The sequence below is a fragment of the Octopus bimaculoides genome, chromosome 2, assembly GCF_046866305.1.
Source record: "Octopus bimaculoides isolate indiv1 chromosome 2, ASM4686630v1, whole genome shotgun sequence".
NCBI classification, from domain to species: Eukaryota; Metazoa; Mollusca; class Cephalopoda; order Octopoda; family Octopodidae; genus Octopus; species Octopus bimaculoides.
Window position 1 is genome coordinate 130,369,719 of NC_142929.1, and position 21,534 is coordinate 130,391,252.

The following is a 21,534-nucleotide window of genomic DNA, read 5'->3' on the forward strand; positions in this document are numbered from 1 at the left end:
TGTTTTTAATAAAAGATCAATAATAAATTTTATAAATAAATATTTAGTTATATTCCAATGTAAGTTGATGTATGAAATTCTTTGAATTGTTAGAAACAAGTCAGGAAAATAGTTTTGACTAATAAATAGAAAGTTGTAATTCAATTTTATTATTAATTTTGATCATTTTAATGTAGGAAGCCTTAAAACATTCAAGCAAGAAACAAGAAAAAGCAAAGCACGGTAAAGAAATGTGGGACTGTAGTGCTTTTGTTTGCATTCATATAAGATGTAGTGGTTTGTGCTGGTTAAAAAGCCGATGATTTCACATAGCAATTTTGTTTTATTTTTACTTACGTAATACTGTAACGTAGGCAGTAGATACATATGAACCAGCATCATTTTCAATCCTCACTTTATATTCTCCTTCATCTTCTAATATAGCTTGTTTAACAACAATCATAGTTCTGTTTTCTTCAATCACAATTAAAAATTCTTCAGTAGATTCGATAACTACATCTTCAAAATACCATGTAATTGATGGAGCAGGATGTGCTTCGAATATTATCTCAAGAATAAATGTATCTTTTTCACGGACACTAATATCATGGAATTCTTTAATAACTTCCAGTTTAGTAGATTTTTTATGAATCTCTGATATATCAATGGTCTTTTGAATATACTCAGATTTCTGTTTTACAATTTCACTAGTGGAATCCTTTTTAATTATCCTGATTTCTTTTTCAAATTCAGGTTCTTTAGGATGTGAAGCAATTGTTTCTATGGAATATGTTTCTTTTTGTGTTACATTTAGTTGTTCAGGAACTGTTCTAACTTCAATATGCATCTCTGGTTTTCTTTCAACAGGAATGTCTTTTTCCTTAGAAACGATAGTCATGTGAACTTCCTCAAACTTTGGTTTGGGAGTAATTTCTAGACCTTCTTTAAATATTGCAGTTTCATCCACTGGTTCTTCCCTTCTCTCAGGTGTAATTTGTTCAGTAACTTTCTGGACAATATGTATTGTCTCATTGACATCAACCTTCTTCTCTGGAACGATAGTCATGTGAACTTCCTCAAACTTTGGTTTGGGAGTAATTTCTAGACCTTCTTTAAATATTGCAGTTTCATCCACTGGTTCTTCCCTTCTCTCAGGTGTAATTTGTTCAGTAACTTTCTGGACAATATGTATTGTCTCATTGACATCAACCTTCTTCTCTGGAACGATAGTCATGTGAACTTCCTCAAACTTTGGTTTGGGAGTAATTTCTAGACCTTCTTTAAATATTGCAGTTTCATCCACTGGTTCTTCCCTTCTCTCAGGTGTAATTTGTTCAGTAACTTTCTGAACAATATGTATTGTCTCATTGACATCAACCTTCTTCTCTGGAACAATAGTCATGTGAACTTCCTCAAATGTTGGTTTGGGGGCAATTACAAGACCCTCTTTAAATACTGCAGTTTCATCCACTGGTTCTTCCTTTTTCTTGGGCGTAATTTCCTCTTTAACTTTATGGACAACTTTTACAGTTTCCTTGACTTCAACCTTCTTCTCAGGAACAATTGTCATATGAACTTCCTGAAAACCTGGTTTGGGTGAGATTTCCACAGCTTCTTTAAATACAGCAATTTTATCAACTGGTTCTTCCTTTCTCTCGGGAATTCTTTCTTCTGTAACTTTCCGGACAATTTCTACAGTCTCTTTAACATCAACCTTCTTTTCAGGAACAATTTCCATGTGAATCTCTTCTAACTGTGGTTTGGTTACCACATTTACAGATTCTTTGAACAAAGATGCTTCTGAGATTGATATGTCCTTCTGAATATTTTCAGAAACATTTATTTTTATACCACTCTTTTTAGGACTTGTAACAGGAATAGTTTTGTCTACTTTATATTTCTCCTCAACTTGCATAACAACAGGTACATGCTCAGCTAAAGTAACTTCATGCTGAACAAGATTTGTTACAGAAATTGTTTTCTCCGCCTTCTCTTCTTTTGGTTTGATTTGAACCATAACTTTTGAAGTTTTGTCTCTAGTAGTCTCAATAATCTCTTTCTTCACAGCTGATATTTCTGGTTCCACAGTAATGTCTATGCATTCTTTGAAATCTTCAAGGCTTTCCTTTTCTTCATCAGATGGTTCAGCTGCATCTTCAAATGATTCTTCCTCAACTTCTACAGGTTTGTCCTCATATACATTAATTTCTTCTGATACAGTTGGTATCACCATATCAGTAATTTCAGCAATCTGAATTTCTGCTGAAGTAGGGATTTCTCTAGGAATAATTATCAATTTATCAATCTCAGTCTCTTGTGGAATTTCCTCAGCACAGATGGATCCTTGAGTAATGAAAGGCTTCTGAGAAGCAGATGATGGAACAATTTCAGCTACAGGTTCTACAGCACATACTTCTTTGATGACATCATGAGAGGATTCAATAACTGTAGTATCTGGCAATTCATCAACCTTAATTTCTTTTTGCACAATTAAAACTTGTTCTTTTGTTGTTTCAGTGGTGTCATAATCAAATGTTGTACCAACTGGAGATTCTTCTCTGGGCACAACAACTAATAGGTCAAGAATAGTATCTTCTGAAGAACCTTCAACATTAATTTCAAGCTTCTCTGATAATTCATGGGTATCTTTAGATCCTGATTCAATAAGTTCAGACTGTACTTCAACTGGAGATGGTTCCCGAGGGAAAGCTTCAACATTTTCAGGTGCCAAATCTTCAGGTAAGACTGTGACATTTTGGACATGTTTTTCTGTGACCATATGTTGTTCTACACCTTTAGATTCAATGACTTCAGATGTAGTTTCAACAGGTGATGGTTCCCGAGGGAAAATATCAACATTTTCAGTCGGTAAATCTTCAGGTAAAACTGCAACATTTTGAACATGTTTTTCTGTCACCATATGTTTCTCTACACCTTTAGATTCAATGACTTCAGGTGTAGTTTCAACAGGTGATGGTTCCCGAGGGAAAATATAGACATTTTCAGCTGGAAGAACTTCAGGCAACACTGCAACATTTTGAACATGTTTTTCTGTCACCATATGTTGTTCTACACCCTTAGATTCAATAACTTCAGGTGTAGTTTCAACAGGTGATGGTTCCCGAGGGAAAATATCAACATTTTCAGCAGGTAGAACTTCAGGTAACACTGCAACATTTTGAACATGTTTTTCAGTAACCACATGCTGCTCTACACCCTTAGATTCAATCACTTCAGGTGTAGTCTCAACAGGTGATGGTTCCCGAGGGAAAATATAGACATTTTCCACTGGCAAATCTTCAGGTAAGACTGCAACATTTTGAATATGTTTTTCGGTAATCACATGTTGTTCTACACCCTTAGATTCAATCACTTCAGGTGTAGTCTCAACAGGTGATGGTTCCCGAGGGAAAATATCAACATTTTCCACTGGCAAATCTTCAGGTAAGACTGCAACATTTTGAATATGTTTTTCGGTAATCACATGTTGTTCTACACCTTTAGATTCAATCACTTCAGGTGTAGGTTCAACTGGTGTAGGTTCCTGATAAACTGCATCAGCATTTTCAGCAGCAATTACCTCTGGTATTAGTTCAACATTCTGCACTGGTTTTTCTACTGATTGAATAACTCTTATATCAGATTCTATATTTTCAACGATCATTTCTACTGGAGATGCTTCTGCAATGACATTTTCACTTTTTTCCATTGTCAAATGATCTGAAATTTCATTGATACAAACTTCAGATTTGGCTGTGATTTCTGCTTTGTTTATGGCTAAATTCTCAGATGTTTCTGGCTGTATATTTTCAAAATCTGTAGAAAACCTTAATGATTTTTCTTCACTAACAGTTTCTTTTGATTCCTGAACAAAGTGAATTTGCATTGTTTCTGATGGTATTGTATCGGGCTCATCCACATCCACTAAAATGTTAGTAGGCTCTAACATAAGAACATTCTTAAAACTGGATTCCACAGCTACATCTTTGGTCATCTCAGTTTTTACAATTTCTTTGACAATTTCTTTCTGAGCATCAACATTTATAGTTATTGTGTCCACAAAATTGCTTGGTTCAGTAGCTATTTTAACTTCTTCTTTGAATACTTGTTCAGGAGATACAGTAAATTTGATTTCTTCCTTTTTAACTTCTGGTGACAATACAACTTCTGTTTTGAAATTTGAAACTTCTGCTGGTTGAATCTGGATGCCTACTTTTTGAACTATTGTTTCTCTTTCAATGTGCTCTTCTTTTCTTACATCAGGTACAATTTCTGATTCCACATAATCATCTTGATAGCATTCTTCAAAATGATCTTCACCACTATCATCAGAAACTGCCTGACCTTCAATGCATTCTTCAAATGTTTCTTCACTTTCAAAGCTTTCACCTTTCTGAATTCCATATGTTTTATCAATTATTTCAATATTAACTTGTTCCATTACTGGTTTTGCATCTATTGAAATCTCTTCCACAAATGTTTTAGTGACTTCCTTTTGCTCTTCTTCAATTTCAACATCAGAAGAAGGACCAGAAGCAGCTGAAAGAAATATCATTCAAGATGAACTTTCACTTAAAGATTCTAAAAGCAAATTCCAGGTTCCACATAAATTAATAATAATAATAATAATAATAGTAACCTTTCTTTAACAAATATTTTTGAATAACATTTTTAAAAATCTGTTATAAACAAAACCATTTAAAAATCATACAAAATTGATTTTCCACTCAATTAATTTTAAAGCAAAATTTAATTGAGATTACTATTATTTTTTGTTTATCAAATACCTAAAATAAACATTTCAACTATTATCAAAAATTTGGCCTTACTATGGTTTTATATTCTATTCACACATTTGACATGCCAAAAGTTTGTAATATATATTAATTAAATGATCACTTTTAAACAACACATTTTTAAAACTTCTTCTAAAATAGCATTATATCTTGAGATTTATTTTATACCTGAAACAAGAATTTTATCAATAAAATTGTTGAAATAGCTGAAAAAATAACTAATCAATTACTTTTTTATATTAAATAAATATTATTTAAAGTTTAATAAGATTTTGTTGTAATTTGAAAAATATACTGCTTTATAAAATAAATAAATAAGCATAAATTTGTTTAAAGTTTCAAATACACAAAAAAAAACTCATAATTTATAGCTTAAAAGTCAACACTTCAAAAGTAATGATTAATTAGCAACAAATATTTAAATTCAATTAACATTTTCAAAATATAATTAATAGACTGATTTTATTTTGAGCAATTCTTCAAAATAAAACATTTCCAGCTACTGCTCTCATCATCATCATTATTATTATTATTATTATTATTATTATTATTATTATTATTATTATTATTATTATTATTATTATTATTATTATTATTATTATTATTACTACTACTACTACTACTACTCAAGAAATGATGAGTAAGCTGGCCAAATCCTTAGAGAGTCATAAAAAGTACTTTGCAGTATTTGTTCCAGTTCTTTATATTCTGAGGTCAAATAACATGGAGGGTAGCAAACACTTCATTTCCTCTGAGATAAGTAAAATAAAGTACCAGTTAAAAACTTGGGTTGATGGTATCAACTAATCCCCTCTTGTCAGAATTACTATCATTATGCCAAAATTATAAGCATTATTATTATTATTATTATTATTATTATTTTGTATCTCCCTCCTATGGAATTTAGACGGGTCTATTCTTAGATAACAAGTCACTACCTGTGACCTCAGTCATTCAAGAACTTTTGAATGATCTTCGCTGCTCCTAACAAGCAGGCCAGTGGCACGTATTCTTTGTGCTTCTGCAATTCAATCTTTTCTGTCTACTCCTTGAGCCTCTTCCTTTCATTACTAAAGCTCTAGTGACAATTGGTACAACCCCACTTTTCTGCAGCCCCACAATTTGCTTATCTCTCTCTTCAGACCTGGGCACATAACTACCTTGTTGATTTATTTTTATTTTTATTTATTTATCTAATGGACATGCCACATCAATTGTGTAGCAAGTTTGTTTCCTTTTCTCAAACACCAAGATATCTGATCTGTTATGCTCTAGAACATGATCTTTTTGGATTGGAAAGTTTCAAAGAAGTTTAACTTCATTATTCTCAAGAAGTTTAACCTCATTGGACAAGATGCCTTGCAATATTTAGTGAAGTGATTTGTAGCATATATTCATATATTCCAATTGAATTTATTATAACTAAAATGACAACCACATTTCTTGTATACTAGAGTGATTTTAATCTGATAGATAAGTGAAAGTCTGAATTTCTCAACTCTTTTTTTTAATGACCTTGTAGTCACTTGGTACTGCTATAGCAATTATTAACATACAATATTTTCTACAAGGCAGTTTTGTTGTATATAGAAAAGGCATTATTTTCTGAATTGTAACATATTTGTACTATAATGTCATTTCCAAAGACATGAATATATAAAGCTTTATCTCTAAGAAAATGAAGTTGTTCTGTTATGTGTGTGTATGCATATATAATATAATATATACATGCAAATATGTTTATATATATATATATATATATATATATACACACACACACACACACACACGCGTAAATATGTATGTATACATGTGCATATATGTAAGTACATGTGTGTATACACACACTTTGGTACTTCGTGTTTCTAAATATAATTTGTGGGGCAGGTATAAGATATCTAGTACATATACAGTATACTGTTTGAAGAAACTTATCACTTATATCAATATGATCATTGCTATGTTCTGTTTTATTACCACTATTATTATTAGTCATTATACACAAATGTTATGAAGCAAGAGATAAGCTTCTGATAAGTCAGATGTATAATGTGGATTCAATTCCAGATTAAGGCCATTTTCTTTTATAAAGGACAATAGTGTCAAGAAGAAGAAACCAATACATGAGGTTCAATTTCTCCCCAGGACTGATTTAAACATTTCACCTCTCAAGAATTTGATAAACTAAATAATGGGCTTGTGTTGAGATTGATTCAATCCATTGAACCTCTTCCTTAAAAATTTGTGCCATTGTGTCCATGTAATGAATTGCCATTGCTGGTGTGTATTGACAAGCAAGGGATAAAACAAGTAAGGATCTACTATATGGGGGTGAGTTTCAGGTGAAGTCATTTCATTAATACTGCTAAAGCCGTATCATAACCTTTTCCATTTCTATGATATAGTGTTTGAATTTCAAGTTATAAAAATATCATAATTACATTTAGGGAGGGGGTGATGTTATTAAGATATAATTATTGTTATTATTATTACTATCATTGTTATTATTTTCAGCTAATTGCATGACAATTATAAAATATATTCTTAAAATTTATGAAGTAGTTTTTGATTATTCAATGTTCTTATGTATTCCCTGATCAGAGAATGTTCTGCAAGTGAAAATATTTTGAGACACCAGATGAGACTTTATAACTATTTTATGTGATTACCTATAAAGAATTACAAGAAATTATTTTGGCAAATATGGTTCATTCACAAAGAATAGAAATAATATAAAGCATTGGTACTTACACAATACAGTAATGTAAGCTGATGAAGTCACTGTGCCAAATTCATTAGTTGCAATAACAGAATATAAACCTTGATCTTCAGGAAACACTTCTTCAACGATGTATTCAGAACGATAACCTTCTTGTCTGATATGAACGCCTGGTGAAGGAGCAAGTTCGACTTGATTCAAATACCATTTCACTTCTGGCATAGGTGTTCCACTGACAAATACTTCCATATGGAGAACATGATTTTCAACAACGGTAATATCTTTTAAGCTGACTTCAAATGAAGGCATCTTACTTTCTTCCACAGTTTCTGAAATTACTTCAGTTACAAGGTTTTCAACAAATGTTTCCAAAATCTCAGGTACCTCTTCATATTGAGCTTGCAAAGTTTCAATTGGCATATCTTTAGCTATAGCTGTTTCAGTCGATGGAAGTGTGACTTCAGTCAAATTTGGTTGTTCAAAAGCTTCTACAACAGAGCGAGTAGTGGTTTCAGTGATTGGTTGTGTTTTCACGGATTGAGTATCCAACTCAACACCAATAACACTCAAGTTCATTGTATCTTGTTGTTTCACATTATCAATTACAGATGGTTCAAGTAATTCTTCAGTGACATCTGCCTTACTTTCAGAAGGAGCTAAGGGAGCACAGACATTACTTAGAGGTGATACCTCTCTTTCATCTGTTTGCTTTTCAACTTCACGTGTTAACTCATATGTTTTAAGTTCCTCAACAACTTCTTCAAGTGGCACTGTTTGAGTAAGGAAGGCATCAGATGGTTTATATTTCACATCTAAATCTTGTACACTAGAAGGTTTTTCCATACTTTCAGTTTTATTTTCCTCCAGTTGCTTGACTTCAGGAATTTCAAATATCTCTTCAAGAACAACACTCTTTGCTGTTTTAGGAGAAATATGACCAGTAGTCTCTTCAGGAGCTGTCACTTCCTCAACAACTGGTTGAGATGAAGTTTCTTCATCCAATGATATTATTGAAGATGATTCAGTAAATTCTTCTAGTGTAACAGATTTGCTCATGATTGGCATTGATTTTTCAGCCATTTCTTTTACTACTTTCATTTCAGCACTACTAAGTTTTTGCTCCACTTTTTCAGCAACATTTACAACTTCTGGCACTTCAATTATAGATTCATCAGGTGCAGCTTGAGTTTCCCTTTCTACTCTCTGTTCATACTGTATTTGGAAGCTGGTTACACCTTCACTCTTCAAAGTCTCTACAGGAGCTTCTTCAAGATCCATTGTAGTTGCATGTTCTGTCATTTCCTCTAAAGCAAAAGCTTTTGCTGAAGTAGGATATGTTTTCTCAGGTTTGGTTGTAACTTGCTTAATTTCTTGAGTACTAGGCTTATATTCTGTTTTTTCTGGAAGATTCAATATCTCTGGGTGTTCTATCAATTCTATTTCTACAGCTGCTTTACTTTCAACAGGGAGATTTTGCATGTATTGTTCACGTATGGATGAAACTTCATCAGGAACAGTTTTTTCTTCTACTTCTTCTTGAACATCACTTGCAGTTGCCTCGTCAATAAGTTCTTGCATAGCAACAGTTTTAGCAGCAGTTGGTAAGTGTTTCTCAATAGTTTCAGTAATAACCTTATCAATTTCTTGAACAGTTGTCTTTTCTTCAACACTTTCACTGATACTAAATACATCTGGATGCTCAATAGCAACAGTTTCAATATCAACTTTAGTTTCTTTCGGTAAAAGTTGATCTGTTTCATGAACAATAGAAACAATTTCCTGTCCTAAGGTTGTTTCCTGATCTAGTTCCTTAACATGTGTTACAACATTTTCAGGAACATCTTCTGAAAGGAGTGTTGATTTAGAAATAACAGGCGAATCAATTGCAGATGTTTCAGCAATTACTTGTACTTCAGAAGAAGTTGTTTGTTCTTGAACTTTACTATCAATATCAAATACCTCTGGCTGCTCAACTCTTTCCAGTCCAACAGCTACTATACTTTCTTTGGCATGTTTCTCTTCAACTGTACGAACATCCAAAGTTATTTCTTCCATTTCAGTTGTTTCTTCGGGAAGTTCATGTAATTGTGTCACTACAGATTCTTCTGTTAGTTCTTTCATAACAACAGACTTAGCAACTGTTGGTTGTTGTTTCTCAACTTCAAAAGTAACACCAGGAATACTTGCAACATTTGTTTGTTCTTCAACTTTGCCATCAATAGCAAAAACTTCAGGTTGTTCAAAACTTTCCATTTCCACAGATACTTTAGTTTCTTTGGCATATTTCTCTTCAACCTTATGGATATCCAAAGTGATTTCTTGTACATCAGTTGTTTCTTCAGGAAATTCTTGCAACTCTGTCACAACTGATCCTTCAGTGACCTCCTTGATAACAGCAGACTTAGCGACTGTTGGTTGTTGTTTTTCAGCCTCTTTGGTAACAGATACTATTTTCTGAATATGTGTTTGTTCTTGAACTTTACCATCAATACTTACAACTTCTGGTTGCTCTAGACTTTCCATTTCAACAAGTACTTTACTTTCCTTGGCATGTTTCTCTTCAACTTTATGGATATCCAGAGTGATTTCTTCTATGTCAGTTGTTGCTTCTGGAAGTTCATGTAACTCAGTAACTATAGATTCTTCAGTGACTTCTTTCATAGTGACAGATTTTGCAACTGTTGGTTGTCGTTTTTCAGCTTCTTTGGTAACTCCAGGTACACTTTCAATGGTTGTTTGTTCTTCGGTACTGCTAACAATATGAAATACTTGTGGTTGATCAACACTCACCGTTTCAAGAGATACTTTGCTTTCTTCTGCAAGCAGTTGTTCAACTTTCTCTTCAACTTGAACAATATCCCTTGTTACAGGTGTCTCTATTTTCTGTTCAAAGTCAAATATTTGAGGTTGCTCCAAGTCTTCAACCTTTTCAACAACTTTCGTTTCAGTGGCAAATCCTGCTTCATGTTGCTGTGAAACAGAAATGACTGATTCAGATTTGACTTGTTCTTCTGAAACTGACTGCAATTCACTCAACTGACTTTGATCTGGGATTTGTATCTGGGAAGCTGCTCTAGCACTGATTGGTGATTCTATGTCAGCTTTTTGAATACTATCTTTAATTATTTGTGATGTGACCTGGAACTCAGCAATTTGCTTCTGACTAATATCAGTAGTTGATTCTGCTTCACCAGTCAGAACCATCTCCACGGTTTTAGCAGTGTGATATTGCTTTTCAACTACACTAGTTCCTGGCAATTCAGTAGAAACTTCAGCAACTGAAGTCTCTTCTTGAATCAATTTCTTAACTTCTTCATAAGACAATTGCTTCAATTCAGTTTCTTCCAACACTGGTCTTGGAGATGGAGCTTCCTGTGATGAAGCTTCTTCACTATCAGGAATATATTCATATGCTGCAATATTGAAAATAAAGAGATTAGACTTATGAACTCATTTTTACCTACATATACTGAAACTATGAAGTTTGTAATTTTTCACCAGCTAATGATTAATCAATCAATTATTTGTACAGCTAATTAAGAAAATTTCTGTAAAATTACAACTTTAAAATACAAAATATATAAATAGATAAATAAATAAATAATTAAATTATTCATTTTCAGTTACACATTTTTGTTGTTGTTTCATATTGAAATAAAATTCATAAGACATTCCAAAAGCTTACTAATCAACATAGAGATAAAATTTACAATGCAAGTTAATAGATGAGAAGCTGTTCATTTTGTCATGCAAAAAAAAAAAATTATGATTAAACATCAAGGATGAATAATGAATGAGCAAAAAAAAAAAATAGTAGCTGAGTGATTAAATCACAAATGAAAACTATACAATGAAAGCTCAAAGAAATATTAAAAGAAATTTGATAAAATTTATATGTATAGTAATGTATTCTATACCACTTTATTTCTTTTTTTTAATAAGTTTATAAACTCAGTTATTTAAGAAATTTGTAAGCAGTTCATAAACATAATTTACCATTAAAATGAAATTATTCTATCACTTGTAAGCATTAACAGTAGTTTTCATTAAATTTTTACAGTTACATAATTTGTAAAATCAATAAATTTTGTTTTGCTTATGTTTTCTTTTCCATGAAAGCTTCTTTTTAATTAATAATTTCTAAGTTTCTATTTCTATTCACTACATTCTCTTCAGATGTAGATTTTCATGAGATTTCATGTTGAGATTCTCTTTGAAGTAATTACAAAACCAGACACAGAAGCTTGGTGCAGGCTCCTGCTGGCTAACTCCTATCAAACCGTCCAACCCATGCCAGAATGGAAGAAGGATATTAAACGATAATGATGATAAGGATGATTATGAAATATCAACTGCATTGGCTTAAAGTTTAACATGACAGATTAAACTTTATTTTCAATTAATACATCCATGTATGCATACTCAATACACAATATACATTTCATATTTATTCTAAAATATTTATGTTATCTACTTTGCTTTAACCATTCTAATTATTCAATTTTATTTGTAAACTACATGGGGAAGAAAAACAATGACAAAGTCACCACTAAACATTTCATTGTTGATTTGTGGTATATGAGTGTGTACCATATTGTGAATGTGTGTGTGTGTTTATGCATGCATGTGCACATTCATGCAAATATCTACATATGTACTAAGTCACCAAGATATATAGATCAGAAAGAGAACAATTTTGTTTCACTGACATTCACAAAAGAAAAGGACTGAAAATATGTGAGATGAGGAATTTGTCTACTATAATAATGGGCATTGAAACTCAGTGTCATTACAAATTATGATTTAACATTGTTTTCATCATGTTATAAATGTTGTAAGCAAGAATGATTGACTATTGATGAAAAAGATAAATATTTCTTAGAATTAATAGTAACACAGATACTTTGTTTCACACCTCAAGATAATAAATATTTAAAAAGTAGACGGCTTCAAATATTTAAAGGAAAGATTAGATGAGAAGCTCAGTGTTTCAGAGTGATAAAAGAGATACTTTTAAAATTTTATCATCGTATCATTTGCATTATTTCTTAACACAAGCATTTAATTTATCTTTCAGGTATTCATTTCACTGATTAGACATATTTGCACTTGAAAGTAAATCTAACATTTTGCAGATATGGTATAGCTTGTTGTGGCTGAAGATTAAAATTAAAGTTTAAATGCAAGATCTTAAATGTAATTTATTTTTTGGGGGGAGGAGGGGATAACAACAAGACTTTGAGATCACTATTGCAAGTAGAACCACATATTACAAGAATTATCACAAGTTCCTTGATACCATAACCCTGAAGTATGAAGACAAGTAAACTAGAAGAGATGCAAGGCACCATCTAAAAATGAATGTCCATCTAGTTTTAAGAATAGCAAAGAGGAGGACCCAGTAAAGTGGAAGATATGCTTTATGTGGAATTAGAATGTATAAATGAAATTAGGGGAAGTTAAACATTAGAGATTAGAAGGCCATATTTCATAGAAATTGGGAGATGTGTATGAAAGACATGTCTTCTCATTTGCTGAATCTGGAGGAAGGACTAGTGCCCATGGTCCTTGTAGACCCTTAATGTTCCTCTAGGTCAGTGGGAAAGATATGAACAGGGAAGAAATTCCAGAAAGCTGATGCCTTGGAAAGGAATGACAGAGCATAGTAATTAGAGGAGACCCTGGAGGCACAAGGATGGGGAGGGGTGTTATCACAAGGGTGATGGAAAGAGGAAAGGCGAGCGGGTTGGGAATATCTGAGTAGAAATGGTATAAACACAGTCAGCTCCAAAGAACAGAAGCCGTTATAGTAGAAACTGAAAAAGCAGAAAGAGGATACAGTACACCAATTGGTCAGGGCTAGAGCACATCTGTGAAAGCCTGCTTTTTATTTTTAGTGGGATATTTTCTCCAGACACTTATTGGCTAAAAAATATCTTTGTTTTTAAAGAATAACCAATATTCTAGTGAGCCATTAGAAGAAGGAGACTAATGTGAAGAATAATTTCAGTAAGATGGAGAGTAAATGTCCTCAAGACATAAAAACAAGTGTAAAAAAACACATGATGATATTTTAGCTGAGTAGAAAAATGATAGGATAGTAGGATACTTAACTAGATTTGAGAGGTAAGATTTGAAGTAAGTAATGAGTACTATTAATGGAATACTTTGCAGCTTGCACCTACTTCCAAACTAAATTCTAAGAAATATTTGCACTCAGTACTCTAGAAGGAAAGATAGTGATTAAATCTGAACGAGTGCATATGCCAGCCTTGAAGTAAATGCAACTGAGCTATGTTAACTAGTTTCTTTTTGTTCACTATCATAACTCATCTGATCGCTTAATAAGATTACAAAATTAAATATACATATAAACTTTATTTGTATTCTTTGTTGTGTAAGATCAGTTACACAATTCTTCATTAGTTTTCATTGCAGCAAGCGAAACTAAGGTAAAAGTATCAGTTTTCTATGATTGATTTTGTGAACCAAAAACTCTTAGCAGTACAACATTCAAAAGAGCTATAAACTGTTAAACATGACTACGACCTGAATTTAAATTAAATCCCTAAATAAATGAAAGCTTGTAATATTAAGAAAAACTTTTAGTTTGAGGAGTTTTTAAGAGCATTCCATTTAATTAATTTTTTTAAGCATGAGATTTAATTTATTTTACATTATTTCATGCACAGACATAGAAATTAACAAAGCTTCAATATTTAATTACATAATGACAATGAAATAAAAATGCCTGTAAAGAAATAAATGTTAGTAAAAATGAATGCAACAGAATTGTTTACTTACACTGACGAATAATTGTGGTTAATAGATGACAGATGATAAATGATGCTAATAAGAGATGCGAAACTTTTGAAAATCCTTTTAAATGTAATAAATAAAAAGATTTCAAATCTAAATATTTATACTAAGAACATGTAACTTTTCGAGGCAAATACTCAAGCAAATACTCAACATGATCATGGCTGTCAATAGCAGAAGCATAATAATATGTTGTAGTTTCATTAGCAGTTTTATGCATTATGCTTCTAACGATTAGAACAAGACAAGTAACGAAGGCAGAAACTAAATCTATGATGCTTCTAAACCTGCAACAATTATCACTTACATTCTATTTCCAAATACGCTCTACTAACAGCAGTACCTAGAGCATTGGTTGCTTCACATTTATATTCACCAGCATCTTGTGGGAATACTTCAGAAATCAGTAAAGAACAACTTCCAGTTTCCTTATTGTATATAGATTTGAAATCTTGGTTTTCGGAAATAGGTACTTCCTCGTGGTACCACACTATTTCTGGCATTGGCTGACCATCGATTTCACAGTAAAATTTTACTTCTTCACCATCCATAACTTTCAATGATGTCAAATGCCAAGTAAATATTGGTGCTTTACCAGCTTTCTCAACAACTTCTTTTTCAACTGGTTTCTCTTTCTCTGTTATTTCTTCCTTTATGACCTCTTCAACTACTGGCTGTTCCTCTTTTTTCAAAACAATTGTTTCACGAGAAACTGAAACCATATCTACTGTTTGCGCAGGTATTTCAGCTACTTCTACAACTACTGGTTTATCAATTTGTGCATGTATTTCGACTACTTCTACAACTGGTGCATCAGTTTGAGCAGGTATTTCGACAATTTCTACAACTGGTACATCAGTTTGTGCAGGCATTTCAACAACTTCAACTGGTACATCAGTTTGTGCAGGTATTTCAACTGCTTCTACAGCTGGTACATCAGTTTGTGTAGGTATTTCGACTGCTTCTCCAACTAGCACATCAGCTTGTGCAAGTATTTCAACTGCTTTTACAACTGGTACATCAGTTTGTGCAGGTATTTCTACAACTTCAACTGGTACATCAGTTTGTGCAGGTATTTCAACTGCTTCTACAGCTGGTACATCAGTTTGTGTAGGTATTTCAACTGCTTCTCCAACTAGCACATCAGCTTGTGCAAGTATTTCAACTGCTTTTACAACTGGTACATCAGTTTGTGCAGGTATTTCTACAACTTCAAGTGGTACATCAGTTTGTGCAGGTATTTCAACTGCTTCTGAAACTGGTGCATCAACTGTATCAGGGAGCAGAACTACTTGAACCTCAGGTGACTTCATTTTCATAACATGCTCCTTAACTTCAACTTCAATTCTTTGAGGTTGAAGAACTGGCTGTATTTCTTTCTGTGAAAGAACTGCAGGTTCACTTTCAGGTTGTTCTTTATGAAGTATTTCAATTGTTTCTTTATGGATGTTTTCACGTTCAATAACTACATCGTCCTTAGCAGGAATTTCTTCGGAAGTTATGTGAGTTGATTCATGAATTTCAGTTCTAGTTTCAGTCACGGGTTCACTAACTTGGAATCGTAACTCTACAGGTGTAGATTTTTCTTTTTGATCTACTGTTAAAGTAGTAGTATGTTTTTCAGTAGCTTTTACATCAGCTGGAACTTCTTCGGTCTGTTCAAAATAAGAAGTTGTTGTAGATATTGTTCTAATTTCCTCTGTCTGAGTAACTTCCTCAGGTGCATCATAAAATAGGTCAGTTTCAGATTCTCTTCGATCATCACATTGAAACTCTACATGTTCTTGATAGACAGTTTCATCAGGTAATTCTACTATTTGCGGCTGATCAACTATAATGGTTTGTTTATGTGTTTCATCAGATTCAATAGCTTCACTACCAGATGAAGCTGAAATGAATTAAAACGCAAAAATATTTAAATGTATGTAAATTAATGTTTGACCACCACAAGAAACTAACAGTGATTATCTTTCGCAGATAAATGGATATGATTAGCAAATGACGAAATATGAAATAAATGATTAGTAAATATAAACACAGATGGAAAGTAATTTGAAAATATTCACACAAGAGAATTCGTGAAAAAATGGAATGTTATTTAACGTATTTATTGATTTGATTGTGTCATTATCAAGTTATCTTAAATAGAGGTATGTTAGTATAAATTGCAATTCTTGCAATTTAAAAAAATATTTTTGGTCAATCCAATTAAAATATATCATTTGATTATTTATCTTCTTGACATAGACGTTTTTTTCACATAAACCTCATGGATTAGAGATTTCACTTACAGTAAGTTTACTAACATAAGCAAAGCAGCTATTTTAACTCAGTTTTGAAAATCTAAGTCTTCCACTCATTCTGTTGATAAATTCAGTACAAAGTCAGTGGGATACAAATGATACACTTCAGGCTATTAAAACACTTATATCCAATAGCTTTTTCAGTATCCTTTATCTATTTCCCATTTGTAAATAGTAAAAATTCCAAGAGAGCCTAAAACAGATTATTAAAATTCAAAGATTGCTGCAGTCTAATGACTAAAACAAGTAAAAGATTAAAGATTTAAAAAAGCATAATATTATGGAAACACACGCACTGTCTAATCATATATTTCCTTGATTATAAGAACATTTATATAAAACATTTTTCTAAACATTTTCAAAGTATATTTTCTGTCTTTTCATAATTTTAACTTACTTGTATTCTATCTTTATATTTATGAATGAAGCATTACTAAGTCACAGAAATAGTTGAGCAAACAGATTAACCCTTTTGCATTTAAACTGGCCCTTTATCCAGCCCTAATATTATAACTGTTTTATGTTCAAACTAGTTGGATCCAACCTCTCACACCTATCTTACAACATCATTTTAAAAATAAACTATCACATCATTGAAATCTTGAAGCTACAAGATAACACACTATTACTACAAAATGATGTGAATAAATTAAGCATTACATTTGGCAGAGTAATCTGAAGGCTAAAGGGTTAAATGCTTCACTGTTTTCTTTGTGTTCTAAATTCAGCTCTCAACAGAATCAACTTTACCTTTCATCCCAGATGACAATAAAATAAATCCTGGTAATACGGAAGTCAATTGGATCAACTACACCTCTAATCCAATGAAAAGTGGGTTTATATCTAATGAAATAATTCAATAATGATAATGGGAATTCAATAATGATAATGAATTAATAAAATTTGTTAGTATATTAAATAAAATAAATGGAAAATGACACCAAAACAATTTTATAAAGATCTTTGTAAAAAGTAAACTTACATGTGACTGTCAGTTTGCATGTTGTTATTGTCTCACCATACTCATTTGATGCAGAACAAGTGTATTCTCCTTCATCTTCAGGGAATACTTCCACAATAATGAGAATACTTTCTTTTCGTTCATAATCTACAGTAATTTGTATATCATTGGTGGATGTTATAACTTTACCATCATAAAACCATGTTATTTTTGGCAAAGGTTGGCCAGTGAAACGCACTCTAAATTCTGCTCTATCGCCATCATGAACAGTATATGGCTGAAGTAATTCTGTGAATTCAGGAGCTGCTGGCTCAGTAAGTGGTGCTTCAATTTCTAAATTAAATACATATAAATTGAAACTCAGTAAAATCTTATTTAAAAAGATGTACTTTAATCAAAATATTTTCATAACTTTTATGGTTTCCTGTGTAAATATTACTCTATTATTATGCTTCATTATTAACTCATATAACATCATAGTGAGTTTATATTGAAATTATAATTATAAACTATACTTACAAAGCAAAGGAATTTTATATGATGTCAATTCTAAAATGCTGCAACTGGGAACTATTATGTTATCATTAAATTTATCAGATAACCAGTAGAATTTAAAGATTTAATCTCAAACATTTGCAACTTTTAACTTTATGTGCTAAAAAATATACATCATACTTACGTTTCATCACATTGATAGATGCTCTACTTATTGATACACCTTCTTTATTTTCCATACGGCAAATGTATTCTCCAGTATCTTCATATGTTGCATTTACAATCAATAATATTGATGTATTATGTTCAATAAACATTTTCCTGTTAGGTGTCGGTCGAACCTCAACCTCATTGATATACCAGGAGACATTGGGTTCTCCAGTCAACTGGCATATTAGTCTGAGATAAAAATAGAAAGAATCATATTGAAATTAAATTAAATAGATTTAAAGGTGTATAAAAAGACAAAGATAGTTACTTTATTAACAAAATTTGTAAAAAGATTAGCTCTTTAATGCTTAGTTCTATAAATAAAACTTAGCTCTATAAATAGAATTAAATCTACAATGAAATGAAATTTAAAATATCTATTTATTTATTAAATTGAGACTTTTCAAAGAATACATTTCTATATATTAAATATAAATATAAACAAATATGATACTATATGTGATATATAAAGAAAGAAAAAAAAGCAACTGCCTAACCTATAGAAGTCTAATCCTAATCCACCTCATCATCATCATTTTAGTGTATTTCTATTAACTCAGCTATATATTTGCTCAGAAATTTAATATATATGTGTGATCTTTGTAAGCAAAAGAGGGATGCAAATAGTGCTGTTTGTTTCCAGTTAGTCATGAAAATGTGTCCAGTCTGTTCATTTTTCAGTAAACTAGAAAACTATTATCTTGTTTATAAACAGGTGAAGATTGGAGCCAGAAAGGACATCCAGCCATAGAAAACTCTGCCCTAATGTAGTCTCATCTGACCAATGATGATTATGATGATGATTTCGACATTTCTAAACAACTTTCATTTTACAATTACTTAAGAAAAAATGGTTCCTTATTATTTATTGAAACTTTTCTGGTTCACAATTCTAATAACCAAAATTAGAATAAAATGATGAACATTTTCTATGTATAATTTAGGATAATTACCTGACAGGTTTTCCATGATAAACCTCAGTTGGTTCAATATAATGAGGTGACATCTGAATAGAAGTAATGTAATGTTCATCAACTAATTTGATGCTTTCATCAAGAGGAATGGTTGTCATAGATTTTGTTGTGGTCTCAGTTGTTGTTATTGAAGCTGAAAAATATTTAAAGGTAAATATATAGCAATGCAAACGGGCTGGTTTTTGCATATTTGTGTATAAACAAATTAAATGCAAATATTTACTTGATCAGTTTATTCAAAGGCTGACTGAGCAAAGATACTAAGTGAAGAGTACAGTAATTTATCTGGGATTATTTCATCTAATTAAAAAAATGCATTATTAATTTAATATCAGTTTATTTCACTGTGATAAAGCTGCTAACTTATGGGATAGGGGAGGATTCAGTTAGATCAGACCAAGTAAGTCTGGTACTAAACAATCTCAGATGTACTGAAGGTAGTCAACCCTTACAAGATTTCAAATCAAATCATAGAAGATGAACTTAAATACAGACAAATTATTTAATCTATTGCTCAACCATTTCTGCTAACTGACCTATTTTGTTATTTACTTGATACTAAAGTCACTAGAATTCATTTATAGTGAAAAGTCAAAAACCAAATGTTGTTGGTCGTAGTAACTGTTATGATATATCAGCTTAAGAGTCATGATAAGAGTACCAGACTAAACATCTTCCAGAAATTAGTTTGGTCTCAATTTCTGGGTTTCAATTTGATTGGGCTAAACTTAACTTGTTGTTTTTCTCGAGTTGATATAACAGGGTACTAATCAAACACAGGTGACTAAAAACTATACAATTCCCCTTTAAATTTCTGGCCTTGTACCACTGAGAAAAATTATAATAGTATATTGTCAACAAATTTCTAAACATCTCATGTGATTAAAACTATACAACTTCCCTTCAAATTTGTGGCCTTGTACCAAGATGAAAATTCATAATAAGATATTAACTACCAATTTCTAAAAATCCTTTTAAATTAATTCATTTTATAAAATATTTCTATTTTTTAAAAAAATAGAAAGATACTGATTAAAGCCAAAATCTCAGTTTTGTTGAATTTTAGATTTAAAAATTTATCAAATTAATAGATGCCCTAGAAACAGTATTAGATTAAAATAATGACATGTATAATGTTCATAACATATATATACAACTGTGGAAGGGTGCCAGTTGTAATATTTTGTCTCAGAGAAACTTCTCTCTCAGAGATGATTCTCTGAACAAAACATTAATGCTGTTGCTTTACCAGGTGTGTACATACACTATGAATATTTACACACAGCATTATGAAAAGAAATCTGTTGAAATTATCAACTAAATTTAACTCAGTTCTTGTTTCATGAAAATAATCTTATTATTCTTATTCTTTTAGCATTATTGATATCATCCTAATATGATCAAAATAATATTAAATGAAGGTGAGAATTTAAAATGTATCCTATAAAACAAAATAACTATATTACTCACTTTCAACAATAACAGTTGTGGAAGTAACAGATTCTCCATAAATGTTTCTGGCATGGCAAGTATATTCTCCTGCATCTTCTGGATAGACTTCAGTAATAATCAACTTACATCTACCAGTTTCTATTTCAAATGTTATCTGGAAATCATTATTTGGTACAATCTCAATTGAGTCTTTATACCAAGTAATTTTGGGTTCAGGATAAGCATTCATTCTGCAAGTCAATACAACTTGAGAACCATCTTGAACAGTTTGTGGTTGCAAAGGTTCCACAAATTCAGGAGGAATAGCAGCTGGTTTGGCTTTCTGATCTTTCTTCTGAACAGGAATAATGACTTCTTCTTTCTTTGGTTCATGAACTGTCAGTCGAGCAGATGTAGCTGCTTGTCCATATTGATTGATAGCCATGCAAACATAATCTCCTCGATCTTCTGGAAGAGCTTCCACGATATGGAGACAAATATCTCCTGTCTCTGGGTTGTATGAAATGACATATTCATCATTGTTATCAATATTAGTCCCATTATGGAACCAAGAAACATGAGGAACTGGTTTTCCAACAACTTTGCATATCATTTTTATTTCTTGGCCATCGACCACATCCATTGTTTCTAAGTCTTTTATAAAGTTTGGTGGCATAAAGTCCTCTACAGGAGGTTCCTCTTCTGTTTCAGGAGGTGGTGACATTTCTGCAGCAGGTTCTGTAAGATAAGCAACATAACATTAGTTATAGCTAAACATTTTTCTCTTTTATTTCTATGTAATTGGTAATGATTGCATTAAATAAGGCATTTTGAATATTTATTCAAG

At 31.7% G+C, this 21,534-nt stretch overlaps 1 protein-coding gene across 1 annotated transcript in view; it reads right to left on the reverse strand.

The window, feature by feature from the left end:
- LOC106877301 (uncharacterized) overlaps positions 1-21,534 on the reverse strand; it is a 449,889-nt gene that overhangs the window by 322,501 nt on the left and 105,854 nt on the right. Inside the window, exons 73-79 of the mRNA XM_089338059.1 lie at positions 20,727-21,425; positions 19,236-19,389; positions 18,257-18,471; positions 17,599-17,910; positions 14,621-16,201; positions 7,527-10,907; positions 337-4,518 (exon numbers count right to left, since the gene is read on the reverse strand). Of these exons, the coding sequence (XP_089194185.1) occupies positions 337-4,518; positions 7,527-10,907; positions 14,621-16,201; positions 17,599-17,910; positions 18,257-18,471; positions 19,236-19,389; positions 20,727-21,425 (10,524 nt within the window). The remainder of the gene's footprint in view (positions 1-336; positions 4,519-7,526; positions 10,908-14,620; positions 16,202-17,598; positions 17,911-18,256; positions 18,472-19,235; positions 19,390-20,726; positions 21,426-21,534) is intronic.